Consider the following 26,755-nt stretch of genomic DNA (forward strand, 5'->3'; position numbering starts at 1 on the left):
CTGTGTGGTCCAGTGGTTAAAGAAAAGGGCTTGTAACCAGGAGGTCCCCGGTTCAAATCCCACCTCAGCCACTGACTCACTGTGTGACCCTGAGCAAGTCACTTCACCTCCTTGTGCTCCGTCTTTCGAGTGAGATGTAATTGTAAGTGACTCTGCAGCTGATGCATAGTTCACACACCCTAGTCTCTGTAAGTCGCCTTGGATAAAGGCGTCTGCTAAATAAACTAATAATAATAATAATAATAATAATAATAATAATAATAATAATAATAATAATAATAAAGGGAAAAATGAGTAGATAACGTTTGGTGATGACACAGGGAAAAGCGCCTCCTTCTCTCAACAACTGAAGCTCGGAATTTCAAATCAGAAACGCGTCACATTTCAAACCGTAAGCTGGGTTTCCATCTCAGTCAAGGTGACCTCACTGCTAGCGAGGGACGGGAGGGGGAGAGGGTCTTCTAAAAACGCCGCTCCCTCCTGGCCCTGAGTCCCAGGCAGCGCAGGTAATTAGCGCTCAGGTGAGCTGATCAGAGAGAGTGGACGCAGCAATGACAAACGAGACGCAGGCAGCGGTTTGATTAAATAATTAGCAATCACATCCGAGAGCAACACAGCACTCCAAAACAGTACTGATTATTATTATTATTATTATTATTACTATTATCATTTATATTGCTGTTGTTATTATTAACGTCAGTAATAATACAGAACGTCAGTCTGACGTCAATGCCGCTTTGAAATCCGGACAACAGACAGAAACACAGCGAAAAACATTTCGAGAACTCAGCATGCGAGCACGGCGAGTCAACACAACCAGCCAGTGTACAAACCCTCTTTCACAGAGAGCTAAACAAAGTGACTGCACTTTCACCTGTTAACTCGACCTTGTCTCTGGGGTACGCGCCCCGGTTTCATTTTGGCATGGCTTGTTATTCTCATCGAGTAGGACGCTGAGACGGGGGCACAGCAGCAGACTGAAGGAGGCTCTGCAGAGTGATGTGGATTTATTGATGTTGGTTGGTATTGGACAGCTGTGTTAAAAATGAATGAGACATTTGCCACGTTTGCGTCTTGCCCCCTCGCTAATAGAAATCCAATAACTCTTTAACATCCCCCCTCCTCACCCCCCCTCCTCACCCCCCTCTTCACCCCCCGCCTCACCCTCCTCTCCTCTCCCCCTCCTCTCACCCCCCTCTCACCCCCTCCTCTCACCCCCCTCCTCACTCCCTCCTCTCTCTCCTCTCTCAATCCTATTTCATGTACTAATATTTTTCTTGCCAGGCTGCTTCTGCATTTCAAACAGGCATCCTGAATAAGCAACGCTGTTCCATTAATTTAATTCAAATGAGCTGGCATTGCTTTCAACAGACTGAGCTTCAGAGAGAGAAGGGGAGGGAGTGAGATCAAAGCAAGAGTATCAAACAGGGCGGGGGTGGGAGGGGGGAGCAGAGACTGCTCAGTGGTCCTGTAACCCGAACCCTGTACCACAGTAACCTCTGCATGAAAGAGGCAGGCTTGTTTGAAGGAGCGGCTATAGAGAATAAGGCTTCAGATAAGGCAGTGGCTTCAGAATCTCATTGCTGGCTGTCTCTGTAGGCAGAATTCCCATCTTCTGGGAGGACTCTAGCATGCTGCTGCTGCTCCTGCTTCATGGTCTCAGTGCTGACGCCCATGTCCTTGGAGAGGGAGTTATGCTGATACAATGCAGTGCCGGCCCTGAAGATGATTGAGCACCACTGCCTGCTGGATTCTCAGGAGCAAATCATTCTTATTTTGCCTCGCCTCGAGCGTTGACAAATGAGTTTGGGGCGAGGGCAGCGCCTCTAGGTGAAGTACGTGTTCTAGTTTCTCCGGCTGTCTCGCGCAGGTGTGAATAATGACACGCTTTGTAATATAAACTCCAGAGCGTCTCTGTGTTCCTTTTGAAAGAAGTGCCTCGTGAGCACAGCCGATTTACGAGCTCTGCCAGGATGAACCGCGAGAAGAACGGCTGGCAGGAGCTTCCAGGGGCTGCGCTGTGGGGATCATGTCTTCAAGAGATCCCATACGGTCCGATTCAATCAGCCTGTTAAGATAGAGGAGATGGGAGCTGGCAAGGTCATGGAATGGTGAACGCTCCCTGGAATTCTCTGCATTCCGTGAGCGCACTGATAAAAGTAAAAGTCAAACTGGTTCATAGTCCATCGTGTAGCTAACGAATATTATGAATTCTCTACCTCCCTTTACTGAGATTTGATTTTTGATAGTTTTTTTTTTTTTTTTAAATTATTTTAGGCCCGTGACATTCAGCACAGATCATCGTCACATCCACTTTCACTAAGAGTTTATAAAGCTTTTATCAACTGCTTGTCCTGCACCTCTTCCAGTGTCTCAGTGTCTCCCACATACTGCTTATACCAGAGTCTTGCAGATCGACAGGGACAGGGATATGGAGCTGGCAGTATTCAGATCTGATTTAATAAGAGACAGGGATATGGAGCTGGCAGTATTCAGATTGATTTAATAAGAGACAGGGATATGGAGCTGGCAGTATTCAGATCTGATTTAATAAGAGACAGGGATGTGGAGCTGGCAGTATTCAGATCTGATTTAATAAGAGACAGGGATATGGAGCTGGCAGTATTCAGATCTGATTTAATAAGAGACAGGGATGTGGTGCTGGCAGTATTCAGATTGATTTAATAAGAGACAGGGATATGGAGCTGGCAGTATTCAGATCTGATTTAATAAGAGACAGGGATATGGAGCTGGCAGTATTCAGATCTGAGGGTGGTACAGTACTTGGTCCCTGGTAGGTCTGTGCCCTTCACGAATGAAGGGGCTCTGCTGTCAGTTGTTTCCTCTATACATTCTCCTAGTCTGACCTAGATACTGTGTGGGACTGACTGTTCTAGATACTGTGTGGGACTGACTGTTCTAGATACTGTGTGGGACTGACTGTTCTAGATACTGTGTGGGACTGACTGTTCTAGATACTGTGTGGGACTGACTGTTCTAGATACTGTGTGGGACTGACTGTTCTAGATACGGTGTGGGACTGACTGTTCTAGATACTGTGTGGGACTGACTGTTCTAGATACTGTGTGGGACTGACTGTTCTTGAGCAGTTTACCGTGAGCACACAGATCTGTGTCAGCTCTGACGAGCCCTTCCTCTCAGAACGCAACTTAACCAAACGCTTCCTAGTTCTGAAGTGCTGTGCTTTTCCTAGCCTGCCCTGGTGTTCTCATTAGCAGTGTAGGAGGAAGAGAAGGAAGGAAGGAAGGAAGGAAGGAAGGAAGAGAAGGAAGGAAGGAGAAGACATTCCATTCATTTACCGCAAAATTAACATAATCAGTGCCCTGAGTTTGCATACGGGATACACATCATTTTTTTTTATTTGCATATATTTGTTGCCATAAATCTATACACAGTGTTTTACAGTACTGTTATGTACTTTAAACCCAATGTGAAAATCCTATATTGTGACTTTAAGACTGCTGGGCGTGTGTTTGATACAGAGTAGTAGAGCTGCTGTTTTCAGCAGAGGGTAGAACGGCGGTTCTGTAGAGAAGGTGACGGGCTGGATTTGATCTTTTCAGCTGCACCCCCCAGCCCTCCCCGTTCTGTAGAGAAGGTGACGGGCTGGATTTGATCTTTTCAGCTGCACCCCCAGCCCTCCCCGTTCTGTAGAGAAGGTGACGGGCTGGATTTGATCTTTTCAGCTGCACCCCCCAGCCCTCCCCGTTCTGTAGAGAAGGTGACGGGCTGGATTTGATCTTTTCAGCTGCACCCCCCAGCCCTCCCCGTTCTGTAGAGAAGGTGACGGGCTGGATTTGATCTTTTCAGCTGCACCCCCCAGCCCTCCCCGTTCTGTAGAGAAGGTGACGGGCTGGATTTGATCTTTTCAGCTGCACCCCCCAGCCCTCCCCGTTCTGTAGAGAAGGTGACGGGCTGGATTTGATCTTTTCAGCTGCACCCCCCAGCCCTCCCCGTTCTGTAGAGAAGGTGACGGGCTGGATTTGATCTTTTCAGCTGCACCCCCCAGCCCTCCCCGTTCTGTAGAGAAGGTGACGGGCTGGATTTGATCTTTTCAGCTGCACCCCCCAGCCCTCCCCGTTCTGTAGAGAAGGTGACGGGCTGGATTTGATCTTTTCAGCTGCACCCCCCAGCCCTCCCCGTTCTGTAGAGAAGGTGACGGGCTGGATTTGATCTTTTCAGCTGCACCCCCCAGCCCTCCCCGTTCTGTAGAGAAGGTGACGGGCTGGATTTGATCTTTTCAGCTGCACCCCCCAGCCCTCCCCGTTCCAGCCCGTGCACGTCACCTGCGATCAGGACAGCCAGCTCCCATCAGAAACAACGCGCCTCATTGCTTCCACAGCAAATGCCATCAGCGTTTCCTCATATATCATGTCTGTGAAAGACGACCTGCGAAGCACAGATAAGTATTGATCCGCTCTCCTCCCCACCCTATAGAGGATGGCGCTGGGATGGGAAAGTGTGGCCGCTCTGTGATTACAACAGCGTTCCCTGAGAGATACTGACGCTGATAAATAAAAAATATCTCAGAACGTAATCTGATTACTGAGCTTGAGCCGATCCAGAGCACAACGTTTGCACAACTGTCTTACGAAAGCAGTAACTGTTACTGTGCAAAACTAGCAGTGGACAGCAGCTTCGTGCAGGCAAGAGAGAGCCGTTCACAGATAATGAGTTCATGCATTTAGCTGTGCTTTCTCTCTGCTTTGCTATGAAAAGCGCTGCTGATAAGGCGTTGTTTCCATGCAGGTGATCGGAGTGGAGAGTTACTGGACGGGGTTCACATTTGCTTTGGCACTCCAGAGAATTGCTAGCTGCAGCCGGTGACCTAGATTGGAAAAGCTTTGCAGTCCCCAGAGCCCCCCTCCCGCTTCTCTCCGCTCTGACGTCAGAGAGAGGCACGGGCTCCAGGTGAGCTGTACTTTTCCGCCTGCCTGGCTGCCTGCTGCCCAGGGGATCCTTCGCAGCAGCACAGAATGGAGTAATTAAGCAGAACTAAAATGAGCACGCTGTCCTCCACTGTTAGCCCCGTGCGGACTGGCATTGTATCAGAGGCTCCAAGCGGCAGATTTGAAACGTCGGAAGGCTATCGTTGATCTGGAGCGGCGGTCCACAGACCAGCTCCTCTGCCCCTTCCAGACTAGATAAACCAGTTAAGTTGTTTGATTGAACCCCTTACCCAGTTCCTAAAGCTGGTAAGGACTTGATTAAGCCTGTTAAACCTGGGGTAGGATGGCTCTCTAGGACTGGTTGTGCAGTCCAGGTCTCAGCCACGTCTGGAAATGAGCCCGTTTTGACTCACTTTAATGTAAAGCTGTGTTTTAAAGAAAGGCGTTCCATTGGTGTTCACAGCTCCACTCCAGGGTAAGGTGACTGAGGCTGGCTTCATTTCAAACAGTGCAGTAATTTACATTTCTCACTGAGAGATCATCAGTAAAAGGAGAAACTAAACAAACCACACAGCAACCACAGGAGCGTTCAAATGATAATGATTGTTGCCATGACAGTGTGTGCACATTTTTTAAATTATTTTTTTTGGAGACACTCTGTCCTGTGATTTTGATTCATTTCTTTCATAAATACTGCATTAAGAAATGAAATTGCTTTGCTCTTCTTGCAGTAATTGAATCACATAAATCACAGTTTGAAATTGTACCAATCGCTTCATTTTGCACAAGAGTTTATATTGGCACATGCTTGTAGACCTTTTGAAATGATGTTCTCTCGCATTGCATTACCAGAGACATGGGAGCCTTGCAGGAGGGCATACTGTACAGAGTGCTGTACGATACAAAGTGATCGCTGGGTACCACCCCAGAAGAGATGAGAGCTGGCGAGTGTGCGGTTCTGCAGTGTACAATGTCTTTAATAATGACAACACATCTGTGCACATGCTGTAGGCTGGCATTGATCGTACCAGGCTGTACTGATTCACTCACACACGTTACACACTCTAAACCAGTCACCAGTTAATAAATGAGCGTTCGTATTTGACTGTGTTTGTCTGATGGATTAGCAGTCATTATTGGTCTGGTCTGGTTTGCAGTCAGGCTCACTGACCTCACTTTGGCTGTCAGAGAGTGATGCTAAGCCATACTGACCGTTCCCTGCAGGCTGTTGTTTATGAGAGCCCTTTATCCCTCTCTCTCTCGGTCAAGTGTAAAATTCGCTTGACATTTGCCAATACTTGGGTAACATGTGTCAGAATAATTATTCACAGCCGTTAGCGACGTGGCTCGCATTGCGATTCGTGAAATGTTCTTGCCAGGTCTGTAGCTGGACCCTGAGTGTGTTGACAGGGGAGAGGAGGGATGGACTCATACGCCACGAAAGGATGTGTTTTATTAGGCTGCGCGCCAGCGTTTTCAAATGTAATATATCGATTCATTCAAGTCAAAAACTCTGCAGGCTGAGTTTTCTGACCTGATGAAGGGGGCACAGGAGTGGAAATCAGCTGCAAATCCTGCTTCATCTGCCGCCCTCTCGGTGCTCCGCAAAACAAAAAAGCTATTTTTGTAAGAATTGCATCAGCTCTCTGAGCAGGCTGACCCTGAAACTTCAAAGCGTCTCTGAGTCTCTAAGTGGATTCAGACCCAGCCCTCCCTTTCTGTCACGAGCAGTGATGCCGTACAGACCACAGAGACCCAGCCCTCCCTTTCTGTCACGAGCAGTGATGCCGTACAGACCAGAGAGACCCAGCCCTCCCTTTCTGTCACGAGCAGTGATGCCGTACAGACCACAGAGACCCAGCCCTCCCTTTCTGTCACGAGCAGTGATGCAGAGTTCTGGGTGACGGGCTCTCAGAACCCAGCTGAAGACTAGTCAGCGATGACTGACTGGTCTAATGTTGGGTTAATAGCAGAGTCCTTCAATGCGTGGCCAGGCCTGTCTGTGTCTGTGTTGCTCAGCCTGGCCCTGGGCAGTGTGTGGATTAGGAGAGGGGAGAGCTTTGATGTGACGCCCATGCCTGTCCTCTCCGCTAAGCGCTGCCCTGCACAGACACAGTGGACTAACAGCGTGTGCTGTTAGTCTGAAGAATATTTATATTTCCAGATATCCACTCATTGTTCTCAGGGACTTGGTTACTTGTTTAGCCGGTGGGCATGTATTCTGTTACTTGAATAGAATGGAAATACAATCAGCAGAGGCTTAAACACTGAGCCGCTCAAGAGACAAGGGGTTTGGAGACGCTTGGCTCCCAGGGCTGCTGACACATTCCCAAAGCAGCCACTGAATCACAAAGAACACGTGAGCTGCAGCTCCGAGGAGGAAAATCAATGGCGATCGCTGCAGGGAGAGAGCTTGCTCTATCTGAGAATCCAGCCTGGACTCTTCTCTGAGCTCGCCCTCTTCTTGAAGTCCAAAGCCTCGCGCTGAACCTCGGCACGTCCGCGCTCCTGCTCTAGGCTTGTTTGTTTCATTTTCAGTTTCGTGTCTGTGTGATGGGTGACACGAGGGATGTGTATGCAGACAACACATGAATAAATCAAATGCCAACAGCAGCTAAACCTTTTACCATGGCAGTAAACCTTCCCAGCCGAACAACGTCCACACAATCGCCCAGAACCACACAGCATTTTGACAAGCATTTTGTCAATATGAATTTCTTATGATGAAAGCATGCAGCACGTTGCCAAGCACTGTACAAGCAGGTGAAGTGTAGTGTGTAATGTATAGACTTGATCTGCTTTCTAAACTAGAACATGGATAGCAAACCTTTTCTCAGCCCTGTGTGTCTGTAGTGAGCATCGTCATGGCTGAACCCTGTACACCCCAGTCTCAGCCCTGTGTGTCTGTAGTGAGCATCACTCATGACTGAACCCTGTACACCCCAGTCTCAGCCCTGTGTGTCTGTAGTGAGCATCGCTCATGACTGAACCCTGTACACCCCAGTCTCAGCCCTGTGTGTCTGTAGTGAGCATCGCTCATGACTGAACCCTGTACACCCCAGTCTCAGCCCTGTGTGTAGCATCGCTAAGCACGGTGTAGTGATTCTGAGAGTACTCCGCTCAGCTGGTTCATTAGAGTGTTGAGTAATAAAGAAGAGGCAGACAAAGTCGTTGGATTGAAACTCTACATTTTTACTTAAAAACTTCTTTAAAAACCTTTGACACAACAGTGCCAGTATTGTACCGTGTAGAACACAAGTCCTAGAAGCAACAGAAGACTTTATTTTTCAAATATATTCTTCTTTCCTTTATACAGTGCTGTATACTAAGATATGCTCTATGCTTACAGTAATAATGTAATATAATATATTATTAGGATTATAATAATTATCATTATTACCATACAGGAAAAAACAAACAAACACACCTCTTCTGTTGTGTTTGGGACGGGACTGCCCCAAACCGAAAAGCGGAACCCTTTAGAGCTCAGAAATGTCACATTAATACTCATCCTACCGTACTTTTTCTATTTAAGCTATGCTATCCACTTGTACACGTGTTTCTATTTGTATAGAAATCTAAATCAATAAAGTAACCCGGGGCTGGTGGTTGGTGCAGCCCTGAAGTGTTGTTTGAAACGCTGCAGGAAAGCGAGGCTCGGCACTCGCTACCCTTCTCTTTGCTTTTATACAGAGCAGGTCCAGTCGCTCCTGACCCACGTCATCAGGCATTTCATTTCAGATGAAGAGTCATTGCTCAGTCGCCTTCGCTGTTGTTTGCAGCGTGGCATCGGAAATTCACTCAAGCGGAGAGTCGTTGTAATGAGAAAAAAAACCCAGCCTGGACCCAAACAAGCCGTTCAGCCAAAATGAACAAACACCTGAAAGTGCGTGGGGGCAGGCACCTGGATTCGAACCCTGCACCATCGCGCCACGGTCTCCACGGGCTCAAATAAGACCACGTAGGTCTCCTACGTGGTCTTATTTTATAAAAGCAAAGAAAAGCTCCTCCTATCCCCAACCCCAGCCCCTACACCCACCGTCCTTCTCTCTACAATGTCTTATCTGTGAATAAATATTTCCCAAGGAACAGGCTGGCACACAAACGAATAAAGAAAGGTTTCAAATCGTCCCGTAATCTCACCACAGTTTGTCTATTGCTACGTGGAACACACTGGGTAGCCACTACGGTGTACCTGTCAGAACAGTCCAGTCCAGTCCGATAAGCCAGGAGCCCCTTGAAGGTGACCCAGGTCTCCCGTTCATAACTGTTCATAAATGTTCTTAACAGCCATTCAAATCAAGCGAAACCGAAAGCTCCCACAGTTACACAGTGTCTTCAGAGAATGGCTTGTGATTGCTGTGGAAGTCATAATACTGTTATTATGGCACAGAGCAGTGACTGCAGAGTTAATGCAGTGTCAGTAATGACACTTTATATTTGTTTTAGGATTAGAACCTCCCAATCCTGCTAAATGAACTACATCTCCCAGCATCCTCCACTGCGCAGAGCCCTTCCTCTTCCCCCTGTCAGCGCTGAGACTGGTAGGTTTCTGGCAGGTTGCAATGGGGAGGGGAGCCCTTCATTATAGAAATAATAATGAAATCAGGTGTGCAGGAGAGGGCACCGGGCAGTACAGCAGCCTCGCTTTCAAGGGACGGGGGGGGGGGCATTTTGTAAATAGCACACAAACAAACATGATTCAAATACAGTCAAGATATTTCAAACCTGAGTTATTCCTACCAAACACAGAAGAGCTACTTCAAAACAATGCATGATCAAAAAATCAAAGGGATTGCAGAAGGGGACACTCGTCTCTGCAGACTTGGCTGATCAAACAGGAAAGCCCAGGGGCCAAAGAGCCAGCCTCTGGGCCAGAAAACAACGTCAGCCTTGTGGAGAGAGATGAGTGAAAACCCTCAGATTATCCCAGCAGGGTCAGGCCACGCTTATTTAGCACAAGTGATCCAGGGCTTCTGACGAGCACACAAAGCACTACATTATTGCTATTAACATACAAGCAGGCAGGCCAGTCCTTCAGTAGCGTTTGCACAGTGTTTCCATTGACCATGTGCAGAGCAATCCTCCCTGGACCACCCTGTCTGTAAAGATCCTTACAGGACGGGAAGGGGGGTGGGGGGGTCGAAGGACGGAGCCAGAGTTCAGTATTGATGGGCTTCTCAATCCTCGTTTCTTGTCATTTGTTTAGATCTGTTTTTACGTGAAGGTGACGTGTGTGAAGGGTAACAGGATTTAGGTCCAGGTTCTGGTTTGCGTTATGAGTAGAATTGTTCAAAACGTTTGTCTGCTCTTGGTTTTGTAGTCCACATTTTAAGAAATTCAGTAAATAAATACGTGTTTGATATTTTTTATTAGGTCTCAGAATTCAAATGAAGGTAGGATTGTTATGTCTTTCAATGGAGACGGTGCAAGTCCTGGTTTTAGGACCAGGGGAAAGGCTTTGAGTTTTTGTAAAAGTGTTTGCATGTCAGGGGACGATGGGGGGGGTGGGGGGCCAATGGAAAACAGTACAAGAATCAAAACAGCATCCTGCCAGTGAAATCCCAAGAAAGCAGTGAGGATCCTGCGCAGCCTTGCCTGTAGAACACGCGTCTTTGCTACCAATGGAAGATACAGTTACCAAACATCTACATTTAACTACGTCTTTAAAACACACACCAAATTTCCTAACCTCTACCGAATGGGGATTTGTCTCAATTGCACCACGTACAGACTTGCAGCTAATCAGTATTGATTAACAGTTTTTTTTTTTTACTTAAGTGCCTACAAAAAAGAAAATCTATATTAATTTGCAGACTGCAGAATTGCAACTAGAATGAAAGGTGTTGTTCCGTCATGGAAGCAGCCTCCCAGGGAACCCCCCTCGCTATACAGCCTCGCCTTCGTCTTAAAAAACCAAACCTGCTATCCTCAAACCAGGGCAGTCCACCAGTGAACAAGTCAGCTATCCCAGATAGTTCTATAAACCTGAGCTTTAAAACTGCAGCTATGAAACCTTTTACAAGAAAATAGTATATACTTCTATAGCTATATATCTATATATAATATATTAAAATACAAACAAACCAACCCTAAAGGTCCACTAGTGACCTGAAGGAACTCCTGAGTCGCCCCTCTTCCACCTCTCTGTATCTTTAGCCTCAAAACAAACTCCTCGAAGATGAAGGACGAACTCGGAGGGAGGGGTTCAGACTCCCCCTCCCGCTACAGTCTGCGCTGTTCCTCCGCTCCACGGCACCGAGCTCGCTCCCGTTTTGGGAATGTTAACGAGCGTTTGATTCGGAGGGGGCGGGGTGTGGACAGAGACGGAGGCTCCGGCACACGACGCCGCGCTCTCCAGGGGAAAAAAAAAACCGAGTGGGACGCGCACTCCCAAACCCCTTCAGCGCTGTGTCAGGATAAAACTCCCGTGGATCCAGCTCACACCGATTCCTTCAGACTCGGTGGGAAAGTCCTCCGCGTCACAAGATGTCGTCGTAGTCGAGCAGTTTGGAGTGCTGGTGAGTCTTCCACAGCCGGTACAGCCGGAAATCGAAGTACGTCTCGATCACCTGCTTACCTGCAATGGAAACAGGGAGAGGAGGTCACGACGGCTCAGAGACCAGGACCAGAGGGCACACACCGAATCATCGGGAGCATCAGGACCTGACTGGACAAGGTTTTGAGATCCTCGCGTTCCTTCTCATGCTTACAGGATTTCAGCTTTAACTCAACCACTGAACTGCTTTGCTGTGTTCAGGAATCTCAGGACAGATGCACTTTACTGGTAGAAAATGAACACTGGGATGGAAGGGAATGGGATGGAAGGGAATGGGATGGAAGGGAATGGGAAGGGAGGGAATGGGATGGAAGGGAATGGGATGGAAGGGAATGGGAAGGGAGGGAATGGGAAGGGAGGGAATGGGATGGAAGGGAATGGGATGGAAGGGAATGGGAAGGGAGGGAATGGGATGGAAGGGAATGGGATGGAAGGGAATGGGATGGAAGGGAATGGAATTGGAAGGGAATGGGATGGAAGGGAATGGGATGGAAGGGAATGGGATGGAAGGGAATGGGAAGGGAGGGAATGGGAAGGCAGGGAATGGGATGGAAGGGAATGGGATGGAAGGGAATGGGAAGGGAGGGAATGGGATGGGAGGGAATGGAATTGGAAGGGAATGGGAAGGGAGGGAATGGGATGGAAGGGAATGGGATGGAAGGGAATGGGAAGGGAGGGGAGAGGAACCCTTAGACCACAGCCTTTACAGGACATTATTAAAACCAGGATTATCATTTCTTTTAAATGCACTCGGGAGATGTGCCGTGAACTGATCATTTCACTTTATAGAAAATTCAATGAGAAATCAACAGGGAATCCTTGGTAATTACATTAGAAATGGTGACATTTCCTGCGCAGGGGTCTCAGAAAGTAATGAAGATGTGATAATTGCATGTAATTGCAGGAACATTTTGATGGCACAGGCAATGATCAAAGTAATTTTTATTTATTTTTTATTCAATTTTTTTTGTTTGTTACATAAAATATCGCAAATCTCAAAAGTGTGATGGGAAGAACATTTCCTGCTCTGCAAACCTTTGAAATGGAACAAGCCTGGGGGGGGGGGGGGGGGGGGCTGTATTCTCATGCACACTAATCGCATTTCTGATCATCAAATGAAAGCTGGTTGATGTGTCGGGTGGGGGAGGGTTAGGGTTAGGGGAGGGGAGGGGTAGGGTTAGGGGAGGGTAACTGGACCCTGTGCCCTGGGCTGCAGTAGCACAGCTGCGGGGGTGTTGAAAAGGTCACTCACCTTGCGCAGAGAGTTCCAGAGGAGATTCAAAGACAATGGTGTGAGGGGTCATCAAGTTCTTGAGATTCTGGAAGAGCTGAGAGAGAGAGAGAGAGAGAGAGAGAGAGAGAGAGAGAGAGAGAGAGAGAGAGAGAGAGAGAGAGAGAGAGAGAGAGAGAGAGAGAGAGAGAGAGAGAGAGAGAGAGAGAGCACAATATAAAATAGCAGAACATCGACTTGCAAGCATTCAACAGCTCTGATTGTTGTTGTTCGATGTCAGAAACGCATTATTATTATTATTATTATTATTATTATTATTATTATTATTAATAACACACTGTGCTGGACAGGACTCGGAGGTGTGCTGGTATACAGCATAACATACAAGCACTTACACTGAGGCATTAGAAACTGCAACGCCACGCAAATCAAATGTTAGAATAGAAGCGAGCGTCACAGACGGGGGGCTAATGCTTTCATAAGCAGTTTGTTACAAACGGGATGCAGCTGATGTGATCTGAAATGACTTGCACAGCTCAGCCTCACTGCAGAGGCTCCATGCACAATAGGACTCTTCTTTAGCTGTGCAGCGCACCTCCGCGGCAAAAGCAACCGTTGACCTTCTCGGATGAAGGCAGGTTTACAGATCCCTAAATCTGTCTCTGTAAACCCTGGTGCCTCCCGGTGCAGACAGGATTTGAAACAGTGCAAGCGGCTCCCCTCAGTGCTGATGCACGCCGGCTCTGAAACACAGTGTTCCAGCACAGCAAAGCGTTCCTCTCTCTGCGATCCTGTCAGTTATAAATAGCACAGCATTCAAGCTGCTTTCTGAGAGCAGTAATCGCCACTTCAAAATGCAGCGCAACGCAGAGGTTTGCTTTATTGCTCGTTTGTTTTTCATGCAGCCGCCTGCATTGTTTTAACATGCCGGTGCCCGGCTGGTCCGTTGTGTTTAATCAGTGCTGCGGGTCAGTGCTGAAAGGAAGAGTGTTGTGTGTGTGTGTGTGTGTGTGTGTGTGTGTGTGTGTGTGTGTGTGTATCTGTGTGTGTCTCTGTGTCTCACTGTGTCCTGGATGCTGTAAGCTCACAATGCTACAGCCCTGATATTCAGAGAGACAGCTCCGACACGCAATCCTATTACATCCCTGCTCCTCCCAAGAGACACCACACTCTGACCTCCAGCCACAAGCCATTAAGATAATGTGCCCAGAGAGCCGGCAATTCAATTTAAAAAGCGACCCGAGATGTATGTATTTATGTCCAAAAAAAAAAAAAGTTTACTCAATTAATCTTCCGGCAAGTGACAAGACAGCCGCAGCCTCGGAGGAGAGTGAGCTATCGATCTGTATCTCCTCCAGGGGAAACAGCAATGCATGGGCTGTGCTGGGAGCCATCCTTCAACCCTTTTTATTGAATTAACATTAGTGGCGCTTGTTTGGTGCAGTGATCTTTAATGGCACTGCAGACAGGCAGTGACACTACAATGGCAATGCAGACAGACAGGCAGACAGACAGGCAGACAGACGGACCGTGGGGGAACACTTTCATACAGTTTCACAGTGGCACGGACACACAAACACTGGCACACCATTGCCGTGCCACATTAGTATGTTCACCCACGCACAGAGTCCCTCTGCAGCTCGAGGGGGGAGCAGGGAATAAAGAAGAACATCTCCAACAATCTGTACTGACTCTGCAGAGCTGCACTGAGGGGCATGCTGTCTGTCCCTCCTGGGGAGCGGAGTGGAAGGGCCCTCATTGAAGATTACCTTCTCTCCGTTGGCGTTGCCCAGGACGTAGCAGCCCATGATGTGAATCAAGTCGGGCTCCGGGTTGATTTTACTCATCAGCCGGCTCAGGCGCTTCCAGAAGCTACGAGAGGGAGAAGGGAGCTTGTTTCAGCACGCTGACGCAAGCACAGGCACCCCTGCCTCCTGCTACCATGTGTTCAAACCCACTGCACACCACTACTTACAGGATCATGTCCTCTTCTTTCTCCACTTTAGCAAAGGTGGCCACCTTGTTCTTGAGCAGATAGAGATGGCCTGGTCCCCCCTGTGGAGGAGACAGCAATGCAAGAGCTTGAGAGAGAGGAGGGGAGAGGGGAAGGAGGGAGGAGGAGGAGGGGAGAGCCCGGAGGTATGGCTGGGAGGAGTGTGAGAGAGAGAGAGGGAGGGAACAGCAGATCAGAGGACAGAGAGCGGTGCCCAGCACACAACCCACCTGGCAGAATATCAGCATCTTCCAGATCTTGCAGCCCTTCCGATAGATATTCAGCTTCTTCTCAATTTCCTCTGGTAGAGAAAAAACAAGAACGCACAATGTCAATTACAGTGCGGTGATGCACAGGAAAATGCACACACTGTGCTGTAACTTGAACATGCGCTGCATGCTCTACATCACTAATAGTCATTGGTGGTTAAAAAATAAATACAGCCAGCATGGGCACACTGTGTCAGACTGACACATTTCATTGCAAAGTGCCCCTCTGATGTACAGATTCAGTGCCGGAGATTATTCTATCAGTTATTCAACGATGCAGTAAGCGCCCCTGCTGTTTGAAATGGGCACACACGCACGCTCCAGGTCCGGGTAGCACAGAGTTCAACCTACCGAGGATGTCTTCAAAGGTAGCGTGCTCGTGATCCTGAAAAGAGAAAGATCTGAATGAGAATCTGTGAACACAGAGCCCAGGAACCAAACCACCACTACAAACATGACAACAGCAGCAGTAGAATCAAGTATAGCAAAGGAAAGTGTAGGGTGTGTAAGCTTCAGGAAGACACTAAAGACCTGGCTGTAATGCTTTCATTGATATGAACCCAATTGAGCTGTGAGATTGCAGTGCGTGACTCACGACTGCCATTGCACAGCAGCTTGAGCCACTCCAGATCTCAGTGTGAGCTCCATTAGACACACCTGAGCTTCACTGGCCTGCAGCTTTTGTGCAGGCAGCTTTGTAGTGAAGGGTGCCAGTGGCTGGAGCTGCCCCAGATCCCTCCCTGGGCTGGGCTGGTACTCACGTAGAGAATGGGGATGATGGAGGGGTCGTCCCTGCGTATGATGGTGGGAATGTACTCTGCCCTGGGAACCTTGGAGGAGATGAGCTGTGAAGGGGAGCACAGCGAGGGTCAGATTCACTTCAGCCTGTTTATTAGTTTAGGGTCTGAACCGTTAACCCTCTGCTCACCATGATCTTGGGAGGCACAAAGTCGTCCCCTTCGCAGGACGCTGCCTCCAGCTCCTTCTCCGCCTCCCAGTCCAGGTCCTCAAAATCCTCGTCCAGCGCCCCGCACGATGCCTGCAGGTCCGCACCTGCCATGGGAGAGGGGGCATTACTGAGGGGGGCTGCATACAGAGAAACTGACCGCCTCACACACACACACAGAGCTATAGACAATGAGAGAGAGGGGGGCTGTATCCAGAGATACTGACAGCCACACACACACACACACACACACACACACACACACACACACAGATATAGACAGTGAGAGAGAGAGGGGGGGAGCTGCATGCAGAGATACTGAGAGCCACACACACACACACACACACACACACACACACACACACAGATATAGACAGTGAGAGAGAGGGGGGGAGCTGCATACAGAGATACTGACAGCCTCACACACACACACACACACACACACACACACACACACACACACACACACACAGATATAGACAGTGAGAGAGAGAGGGGGGGAGCTGCATGCAGAGATACTGACTGTGTTTTTAGCTTCAATTGCACAATTTATTGTTCTAATTCATAAAGCTCTGTTTCCAGCACAGGTAGCTATTCAGAAAAATGACTGTTAATGTCTTTACAAAACAGGGCCCCAGAGCCTCCCGACTCTTGACTCTCCGCACACGTTAACGATCTCTTTCCATCAACTCCAGCCCCCTCTATCTGTCTCTCTGTGGCTCTTCGACCGCTCGATGACTCATGTGAGCTTGTGTGGCAGGGTCATTGATTCTAGTGTTTGGTTTATTAATAAACTCTCCGGTATGACAAACGGCTGGTTCCCATGGAGACGGGCCTACCCCCTGGGGGTACAGTGGCAGTGCAGCTCCGGGTAGAGCTGAACCCTGGGGGCAAATCTGTGGGGGAGCTCAGCAAGACTGGGCCTGTTGTGATGTCGGCACGTCGCCATGGAAACCAGGCTTGCTCTAGATGTGTGTACTCCTGAGCTTCACCTTCAAAACGAAATAATATTCAACAATATACCATATTACAGAAATACAAACAATCTCCCACTCCCAGAGGAGACCTGAGTGTACTGTTTCACACATTTTACACGCAATTTAATAAAACAGAATAGAATGTTTGATTTTGTATGAAGACACTCTGACATCCTTGTTTAATTGTGAAAAAATATTTATCTGAGAACGAAGGGTGTGTGTGTCTGTTAGTGTGTGTGTGTGGTGTGTGTGCCTCTCAGTGTGTGTGTGTGTGTGTGTGTCTCTGTGTGTGTGTGCATGTCTCTCTGTGTGTGTTTGTGTCTCTGTCAGTGTGTCTGTGTGTGTGTGTCTGTGTGTGTGCATGTCTCTCAGTGCGTGTCTCTCAGTGTGTGTCTCGCAGTGTGTGTGTGTGTGCGTGTGTGCGTGTCTCTCTGTGTGTCTTTGTGTGTGTGCGTGTCTCTCAGTGCGTGTCTCTCAGTGCGTGTCTCTCAGTGTGTGTGTGCATGTCTCTCAGTGCGTGTCTCTCAGTGTGTGTCTCGCAATGTGTGTGTGCGTGTCTCTCTGTGTGTCTTTGTGTGTGTGCGTGTCTCTCAGTGCGTGTCTCTCAGTGCGTGTGTGTGTCTCTCTGTGTCTCTCAGTGTGTGTGTGCGTGTCTCTCAGTGCGTGTCTCTCTGTGTGTCTTTGGACCTACTTTCTCCCGAGTCGTGTAAGGAGTCTGTCTTGATGGGTGTAGGATCGCTCCAGGACCGGCTGAAACTCTTCTCTCTCCGATCCGCAAACGCTGCAGAAAAAACAGTCCCATGGGAATTAAAGGAGGAACGCGCTCGCCAACACGTTTCACAGGAGTTTTACCCTGGAGTTTTACTTACTCTGAGCTCTCACTCGTCGGCTGCCCACCATCCGCAAATGCTTCCGGAAGTTTCTGTTGACAAACGAAAGGGGGACACGTGACAGTCCAGTGAGCATTTACACGAGCCCTCTCTCAGCAATGTCAGTAAGCCTCCCCTTGCGTTGCAGCTTGATCCACTCCTGGCTTCACCACCGGTTTAATCACTGTTTGTTTGCTGTACACACTGTGGCTAATGAAGCTCGTAGCAGTAAAAGCTGGAATGGGTGAGAGTGGGGGAGTCTCATTCCCATCCCTGGATCACCTCCCCTTGTGTAAGCAAGCTGCTCTCGAGCCAGTGAGCCCACACAGACTGGAATATAAAACTACAAACCCAGACCTAATGATGACAAGCATGCAGCCCTGGGACAGCAGCAGCCCTGAGACAGCAGCAGCCCTGGGACAGCAGCAGCCCTGAGACAGCAGCAGCCCTGGGACAGCAGCAGCCCTGAGACAGCAGCAGCCCTGGGACAGCAGCAGCCCTGAGACAGCAGCAGCCCTGGGACAGCAGCAGCCCTGAGACAGCAGCAGCCCTGAGACAGCAGCAGCCCTGGGACAGCAGCAGCACTGAGACAGCAGCAGCCCTGAGACAGCAGCAGCCCTGAGACAGCAGCAGCCCTGGGACAGCAGCAGCCCTGAGACAGCAGCAGCCCTGGGACACCAGCAGCCCTGGGACAGCAGCAGCCCTGAGACAGCAGCAGCCCTGAGACAGCAGCAGCCCTGGGACAGCAGCAGCCCTGAGACAGCAGCAGCCCTGGGACACCAGCAGCCCTGGGACAGCAGCAGCACTGAGACAGCAGCAGCCCTGAGACAGCAGCAGCCCTGGGACAGCAGCAGCACTGAGACAGCAGCAGCACTGAGACAGCAGCAGCCCTGAGACAGCAGCAGCCCTGGGACAGCAGCAGCACTGAGACAGCAGCAGCCCTGAGACAGCAGCAGCCCTGGGACAGCAGCAGCCCTGGGACAGCAGCAGCCCTGGGACAGCAGCAGCCCTGGGACAGCAGCAGCCCTGGGACAGCAGCAGCCCTGAGACAGCAGCAGCCCTGGGCTCTCATGTGCCTTCAAGTTTCCTGACAGGCACAGTGTCGCTCACCGTTCTTAAGTGGGCTTTATCTCCAGCAAATGTTTTTTTTTTTTTTTTTATTTGTTTCCACTGCCAGTTCTGGGAAGACTGACGAGAGTGATTGTGCTGCTGCTTGTAGCGAGCGCGGTCTGTAAACAGTGATGTATTACAAGTGGTTCTGCAGATGCGGCTCCTCTCTACTCCTACACGTTTGTGCGTACTGAAGGCGTGTAAAAGCCTCACTGATATGCGCTGCGGCGCTGTCTGCTTGTAAATTCTCATTGTTTCCTCTGAGGGGATATTTAATAATGCAACTCATTCACAACGCGTAGAGTGACACATCAAAACCACATTGTCACTAAGTTCAAGACAGACATTATTAACAGACGAATGAACAAACAACAGCTGGATTATAAAAAGACAGGGAATGGATGAGGAACAGGGATTGACTTGGAGTCTAGGGGTGTGGATACCATTCCTCCCCACAGGACCTCAGTGACAGTGCGGTACACTGGTACAGACAGGCGACAGACCCCTCTCTGCATGGCAGAGCCTGGATCGCACAGGACAGACAGACAGGCGACTGTACCTCTGAATCACAACGGCTGAATCATTCTCCTGTTTTCTTCTCTTTCTCTCAGCACAGCCTCGGAAAGCCCTGATAAAATGGTAAAGGTTTTTAGAAATCTCAGTCCAGCCCTGTCCGGTCCTCGCTCTGTTTGTGCTTCAGTAACCCTTTGTGCCAGATCTCCCTGTGTTTTTATAAAGGTGTGAAACTTGCCCAAGGCCTGTGTCACCCGCTGACTCTGACTTGAGAGCCAGCAGCAGAGGCCAGTGCCTGTGTTTTATGACAGCGCTGAGAGAGGGGAGGTATGGTGGCAACACAGGGCTTTCGATGGGAAAATACTGACAAGCATGAGATTAATACTGACGAGTATGAGGTTATCTTTAACAGAAAGGCAGGGCCATGTGAAAAATACGCCACGTCCTTTTGAAATGTACAGCTGATGGTTTCGGGTTATATTATAACACAAAAAAAATCAAAAGTACTTACGAGATCCTGTTCATCCGACGGGTGGAAAAGAAGAAGAAAAGAAAATGATCGAGTGTCAGTCATTATTAGAATGAAAATAGTAACATCGGCTGATCGGTATTGGGGTGAGCGACAGCCGCCTCTTACAATCCTCCTGCTATTCACATGCTTTGATCTATTTTATTATGATGGATATTGTAACATGCGTTAAGCGATCTCTCTGTTGGTATGGGAGTTCATACTCTCTGGTTCATACTCACGCCTGCATGGTGGTGCTGGCCGTGTGAAAGTTGAACATGTTCTCTTTGGGAAACCAGCTGTGAATGGGAACGTCGTCTGCAGGGGAACACCAGCAAGGCAAAGAGAGGATTAGAGCCTGAACCAGTACAAGGGTCTCCTGCAGTATAGAAGGGTCTCCTGGTTCACACTTTGAGTAGGTAAGCAATGCCGTCATCCAAAGTGCGAAACGAGAAGACCCTCTTATACCAGAAGAGACAGAGTCAACTGTACATACTAACTGATTACAAATCTTTTTGTTTTATTGTAAAAAGAAAGCACACCTGCACAGATCTAGATATTGCCATGATCTCTGTTTTATTTTTTTTTAGTTAGGTGGTAGTGCACGAGACCACACTGTCTGAGAGTGGCTTTATTATAAAAGACAATTTATAACTGTTCTAATGCTGTAGAAGCCCTCTTTTTCTGCCGAGGGCGCCCCCATGCTCAGCTCTGCTCACCGGACACGCGGTCCACGCTGTACATCCTCTCCAGCTTCTTGCGCTGGCGAGCCCCCTCGTGGGACTGCAGGTGCTCCAGATCGAAGGAGTGCTGAGAGCTCATCTGGGGGGCCCTGACGCAGCTGGAGCACTCCCGGGAGCCCTGCCTGCTGCCCCCCCAGCCCGCGTGGCTGATGTTATGGGTGCTGCTGGTGCTCTGCAGCGGCTGGGAGTGGTGGTGGGTGTGAGAGCGGTGGTGGTGGGCGTGGTGGTGGTGGTGGTGGGCGTGGTCGTGGTGCTCGTGGTGGCTGGCAGGGGGCTGCCGCAGCTCCTGGCTCCCCTTCAGCACCTCCAGCTCCAGGCTCTCCCCCAGCATCCCACTCTCTCCGGAGATGGTGTAGACCCGCGGGGGCTCAGGGCGCTCCTTCTCAGAGAGGCTGCGATCGAACTTGCCGTTGGAGATGAGGGACAGGCGACGCTTGTTTTGGGCAGGAGGCTGGTTCTCTGCTGGGGAGGGGCTGCAGGGGTGCTGCTGCTGCTGCTGCTGGTTGTGGTGATGATGGTGGTGATGGTGCTGCTGCTGGCTGACCGGGGAATATGATTCCTGACCTATAAACGTCTCAGCAAGCAGGTGATCTGGAAAACCAAGAGAGAAAGCTCAGTACAGTGCTGTGTAGTTCAAGGTCAAAGAGAAAGCTCAGTACAGTGCTGTGTATTTTGAATACAGTGCATTTTAAACACAAGCACCAGAGGGAGTTCTGATGCCCCAGCTTGTTGCTCCAGCAGCACTGACAGGGATAATAAAGCCACACAAATGAGTAACAGTGAAGAGGAGTAGTGGAAACGCTGGGGGTGCACAGAACTGGAAGCCTCCAAGCATAACCGATTCGAAATGGCGCTTTCATCTCCGGATGCCTTGAGTGCAGCTATTTTTAAAAGCAAAATTTCAGCTTGTTCTCAAACAAACAAACAAACAAAAACACCCACTTTCCCAACTGCGTCTCCGGAAAGGGGAAGCAGCGTAGGATTGTGAAAAGATGATCAAAATAAATCATTATAAAGTAGGACGCGCTGCTAAAAGCAGCGTTAAACCCGAAGACTTCTCGTGGAACATCTGCCCAGACCGATTACGCAGCTTGTTTTAATGAGTGCTATTGAATCTGTGTTGTAGTCTGCAGTATAGTGGGTCCCTGCTGTGTACACATGCTGTAAGACTGTCACGTTGCAAAGTCAGTAAGCCAGTGAGAGAGTGGATGAAGCCGCGCTCACCTGAGCCGTTCCTGTTCTCAGGGTGGTTGTGGGATAGGTATTCTCCAAACGCTCGAGCTGCTCTGTGGAGAGAACACACAGGACACTTCAGAACACAAGGGTGCAGATCCCACTCCCAGTGCAGATCCCACTCTCAGTGCAGATCACACTCCCAGTGCAGATCACACTCCCAGTGCAGATCACACTCCCAGTGCAGATCCCACTCCCAGTGCAGATCACACTCCCAGTGCAGATCACACTCCCAGTACAGATCCCACTCCCAGTACAGCCCTCACTCCCAGTGCAGATCCCACTCCCAGTGCAGATCCCACTCCCAGTGCAGATCCCACTCCCAGTGCAGATCACACTCCCAGTACAGCCCTCGCTCCCAGTGCAGATCCCACTCCCAGTACAGCCCTCACTCCCAGTGCAGATCACACTCCCAGTACAGCCCTCACTCCCAGTGCAGATCACACTCCCAGTACAGCCCTTCCAGTACAACCTTGCATTCCCTCGTCATTCAAGTGGTAAAACTAAAACTATTTGAAGTTCATTTTTTTTCCCAGTTTGAGACACAAAGCGCAAAGCGTTTTGAGGAACGAAACTGAATAATTGACGAGCCCGTCTCGGTGGAAGCACTTTTAACCGCAGTTTGATTGATTTGATTCGAGGGCGATGTGAATTCTGCAGAAGGTAACGTTTTCACCTAGGCGAGCACAGTACAGACGCTTTTCAATTTCATTACTGACCCCCCCCTCCCCCCCCCCCCCCGCTCTGATTGTCCGTCTCCCCCCCCCCCCCCCTCCGCAGCCTGTGAGGTCACTGTCAGGGTAATCGCCATGTGCTCAATGTGTGTCATTTGCATGAATAAGAGGGCATTGTGAATCCCTGAAACAACTGCTTAACTGCAGCTTCAATAACCAGCTGAGGGCAGGAGCAATCACTCGTGTGCACTAAGTGCCTCGCTTCATTGGACTGGCTCGCTGCCAGGACCTCACAGAGAGAGGGAGAGGAGAGGGGGATAGAGAGAGGGATGGAGAAGAGGAGCAGGGGATAGAGAGAGGGATGGAGAAGAGAAGCAGGGGATAGAGAGAGGGACGGAGAAGAGGAGCGGGGGACAGGTCAAAGAGAAGAGTGGAGAACAAAGGAGGTATTAGAAGAGAGAGGAGACAGGAGCAATGTGGAGGAGACAGGCGTTAAGGTTAGAGGGATGGGGAGAAGGAGGTGAAGAAAGAAGACAGAGGAGAGAGCAGTAAAGAGAGGTACCAGAGGGCTCTGGGAGCTGGTCTGCGGGTCAAGTTACAAAGCAGCTGAATCACATTCCATACCTAGAAATGAGAGGCGTCCCAGCGGAGCCCTGTTAAAATATCTGAATGTTCCCCCGTCCCATAGCAATCAGCTGTGACCCAGAAACCGCAACCCCCAGCCTCACAGTGAGCGGACAGGGAGTCATTGCATTGCAGCAGTGCTGGAGGTGTGCAGTGAAGTCACTTCATTCAATCCTCATCTGTTGTGTCTGTTCATTGAACAGCAGAGCTGCGTGTGCGCTGCTCTTAACATGCGTGTGCGCTGCTCTTAACATGCGTGTGAGCTGCTCTTGACATGCGTGTGCGCTGCTCTTAACATGCGTGTGCGCTGCTCTTAACATGCATGTGCGGCCTCAGCAAGGGGTTTGAAAAGCCACATGCATGCTCGTATTTATTGGTAAGAGAAGCGTTTCATATACAGCACTGCCCTGTGGAGACCACTGACAGTGTGCAGTTCACATGAATGTTCAAATCAGACTGCCGCTGAAGCGCTTGTGCCCAGACGCACTCCTCAATTATTCACTTACAGTGCTCAGAACACTTTGCCTCGAATTGGAAAATGAATCGTTTAGTCAGGTTTTAACACTTGAATGACCAGCTTGGGTGAAACGCCGCGCGATGATGTAGAGAGTGTTGCTGATATCACACTTCAATCTCTCTCTCTGCTGGCTAATGCATGGGATGGGTATGTTCCGCGCAGGTCGCATTTATCTCGCATGTGTGTTTGGGATGCGTTTTAGTGAGGAGACAGTGCTGCACTCCTCGAGAATGGCTCTGGGGGCAGTGGAAACGCAGCTCCAAGCGTGCCAACATGAGAAAGCAACAGGGAGGTGATGATGTGGGTTTGTGAGCCCCGTAGAGCTGGCATTTTTAATACTCTGTTTCCTCTCGATTCCTCTTGCAGGAATGTCAGGTCATTTAAACTTGAACTGCACTTCAGCTTCAGTTTGATGCTAGTAATTGGAAGAACTGCAGCCTCCACACTCAACAGTGTTGAATATAGAAACACTCAAATTCCTGACTTTGAACAAGACTTCCTCAAAACGTCTAATACTGAGTCTGTTTCTCTGCTTTCCTAAATCACCCAAGGCATAGAAAAACATGCACACTGTGGTTAAAAGCTGCAACATTACCAATGTGTTGCATTTCTGTAAAATGCACAAACAGCAATTCATGCTGCATGTGAATGAAAACATGCATCCGCATGCACACAGCGTATACGATGCACACTGCTAGCGGTATGCCTCACATATTAAGCACGCAAGCCCGGCCCATGTTTTTAAGCACGCTTATCACAGTGTAATTAGGGAACGGTTGTATAATATTGTTTTTCATTCTCAGTCCATGCAGTGCAGGTATCTCTCAGTGCATGTACGCAGCCCCATTCAACCACATAGAAATGTCACAGCGACTTGTCCCCTCAGCCCAGGCTGAAGTGTAGCCAGAGGCAAAGCCCAGAGTTATTCTCCTCGTCCTAAAAATAAACAACCCAACAACTATACTGCACATGCTAACAGAAATCTCCAGCATTCAAGAGTACAGGGCTAGCGAGCATTGCTGTTTAACTTTATAAATAATAAATAACCTTTTAAAAGCTGTCTGTGAGCAAACAGTAACAAGCCATCTGTAACTGTGCACGCATGAACAGCGTGTACAGCTTTAATAATAATGATAATAATAATAATAATAATAATAATAATAATAATAATAATAATAATATGGTTATTATTATTATTATTATTATTATTATTATTATTATTATTATTATTATTATTATTATTTTATTTGTAGGGTTCATTATTAGCTGTAGCAGTAAGTTAAGTATTTGGTATCATCCTATTATTGTAGCACTTTTAAATGTTAGCTACTTCCACTTATTCATAAAAGGTTATTAACAATAATGCAAAATATATATAATTATGTAAAAAAAACAAACTAGTTTGGGAGTGGATTGCTGTGTTCCAGAATACATTCAGATCGCATCAGTTGAAGAAATAGCAAGAAACGAATCTTGCTTGTGGATGAAAGGGTGCAGATCCACACAGCTCTGCCAGCATGGCTGTCGATGCTTCTCTCTGTTACCAGCAGAGATGTACGGGATTGCACTGCACTCGACTCACCTAACCTTGGCTGCCACGGACGATATCGCATCACTCCTTAGATTTTTCCTTTTGGACACAGCAGTTCCCATCCTGGAGTGGAAACAACACTCGCGAAAAGAGGGCTCATTCCACTGAGCGAGGGAGAGGAGAACCCAAGAGAGCGATGGAGAGAGAGAGAGAGAGAAAAAATCACTAATGCACCAGGAAAGCTGGGCCGGCTGGTCTTCCTCTCCCGTCCCTTGAAAAAGGTTCAGCTGAAGGGCTCCTGGTTTGCCTTGGCTAGTATTTCATGGACAAAGGCAGCTCTCGGAGCTCCTGCTTCTGTTCCTCAGCCCAGAGCCTTGTCGCTGCACGATAATGGAAAGATGCAGCACGCCAGTGGACTGCTAGTAAAGACTGAGCGAATCACTCTGCAAACACACACACACACACACTCCTCCCCATCTCTCTTTCACATCAGTCCCTCCTCCTCTTCCACCTCCACCCCTCCCGCATTGATTCAGGCAGGCAGGAAGCTGGCTCCATGTATGGAGATCTGGGCTTAACATCACAGCCCATGTGGTACAGAGGTATGATGAAGGTACAGAAAGGTCAATACTGTACTGGCAGAGGAGGAGAAGCAGGATAGAACAGGATAGAAGAGAGAATTGGATAGGTACAGAGTCAGAGAGAGCCGGAGTACGGTGTTTTATAAATCTGAAGGTTTCCGTAGAGAGAGCTGCTGAGCACAGCTGGCTGGAGGCTGTCATTATTAATGATGTGTTTTAAACCCCACAGACTCGTGGTCAGGTGCTTTATTAACAGGACTGTTCCAGTGAAACCTGAGCTACTGTCCTGGCAGAGCTGACACTTCCAGAAAGAAACATTTACTTTATTAGCAGTGTGCAGGGGCAAGAACACGATGGAATCTCTCCATCGTCATGCTTTCAAATGCCCTGTGTCTCTGTATCACTCTCTCATCTCTCTGTGCATCTCTGTATCGCTCTCTCTCTCATCTCTCTTTGCATCGCTCTGTCTCTCATCTCTCTGTGCATCTCTGTATCTCTCTCTGTATCGCTCTCTCTCTCTCTCATCTCTCTGTGCATCTCTGTATCTCTCTCTGTATCGCTCTCTCTCTCTCTCTCATCTCTCTGTGCATCTCTGTATCGCTCTCTCTCTCATCTCTCTTTGCATCGCTCTGTCTCTCATCTCTCTGTGCATCTCTGTATCTCTATCTTTCTCTGTATCTCTCTCTCTGCATCTCTCTCTCTCTCTCTCTCTCTCTCTTTCAATGACTCACCCTCCCCTCTCTTCTCTTCCCATCCAGGGAGATGCGATGCGGACACATAGATTATATGCTTTATTCACTCTTAAGCAGCATATCGTTCCCAGAGCCATGTCTAATTATTAATGTGAGCAGATTAGTCCTTTCAAGGGTGTTATCTTGTCTTCGATCAAGACGTTTTTAATTATCTCTTGTTTCCAAAGGTCTCTCCTCCTCCGGGACACAGGGCACGTTGTTTAAAGGGGAGGGAG

The 26,755-nt window shown here is 48.8% G+C and overlaps 1 protein-coding gene across 2 annotated transcripts; it reads right to left on the reverse strand.

Moving 5' to 3' along the window:
• Positions 1 to 8,087: 8,087 nt before the first annotated feature.
• On the reverse strand, positions 8,088 to 25,697 carry LOC117973866 (NMDA receptor synaptonuclear signaling and neuronal migration factor-like). Of its 2 annotated transcripts, XM_059005523.1 has the most exons (16): positions 25,259 to 25,697; positions 21,853 to 21,914; positions 20,605 to 21,219; positions 20,128 to 20,203; positions 19,889 to 19,894; positions 19,424 to 19,492; positions 17,755 to 17,807; positions 17,577 to 17,666; positions 15,891 to 16,015; positions 15,724 to 15,807; positions 15,314 to 15,347; positions 14,924 to 14,994; positions 14,676 to 14,755; positions 14,470 to 14,572; positions 12,722 to 12,797; positions 8,088 to 11,490 (listed from the first exon to the last, which is right to left on the reverse strand). In XM_059005523.1, exons 1-16 carry the CDS (start codon positions 25,327 to 25,329, stop codon positions 11,393 to 11,395), a joined length of 1,713 nt encoding a protein of 570 aa, XP_058861506.1. In that variant the 5' UTR covers positions 25,330 to 25,697; the 3' UTR covers positions 8,088 to 11,392. The 2 variants fall into 2 exon arrangements, with proteins under 2 accessions (XP_058861506.1, XP_058861505.1); XM_059005522.1 differs by lacking the exons at positions 19,424 to 19,492; positions 19,889 to 19,894.
• Positions 25,698 to 26,755: the final 1,058 nt, after the last annotated feature.

This window comes from Acipenser ruthenus, chromosome 31 (assembly GCF_902713425.1).
Source record: "Acipenser ruthenus chromosome 31, fAciRut3.2 maternal haplotype, whole genome shotgun sequence".
Classification (NCBI taxonomy): Eukaryota; Metazoa; Chordata; class Actinopteri; order Acipenseriformes; family Acipenseridae; genus Acipenser; species Acipenser ruthenus.

Excerpts from the sequence above, each read along its gene's own strand:
- LOC117973866 (XM_059005523.1), bottom strand. The coding sequence starts at position 25,329 with ATGGGAACTGCTGTGTCCAAAAGGAAAAATCTAAGGAGTGATGCGATA. Across the intron at positions 21,220-21,852 it reads TGAGAACAGGAACGGCTCAG|ATCACCTGCTTGCTGAGACG; the intron begins GTGAGCGCGGCT and ends TTGGTTTTCCAG. Across the intron at positions 15,808-15,890 it reads TTGTGCCTCCCAAGATCATG|CTCATCTCCTCCAAGGTTCC; the intron begins GTGAGCAGAGGG and ends TCCCCTTCACAG.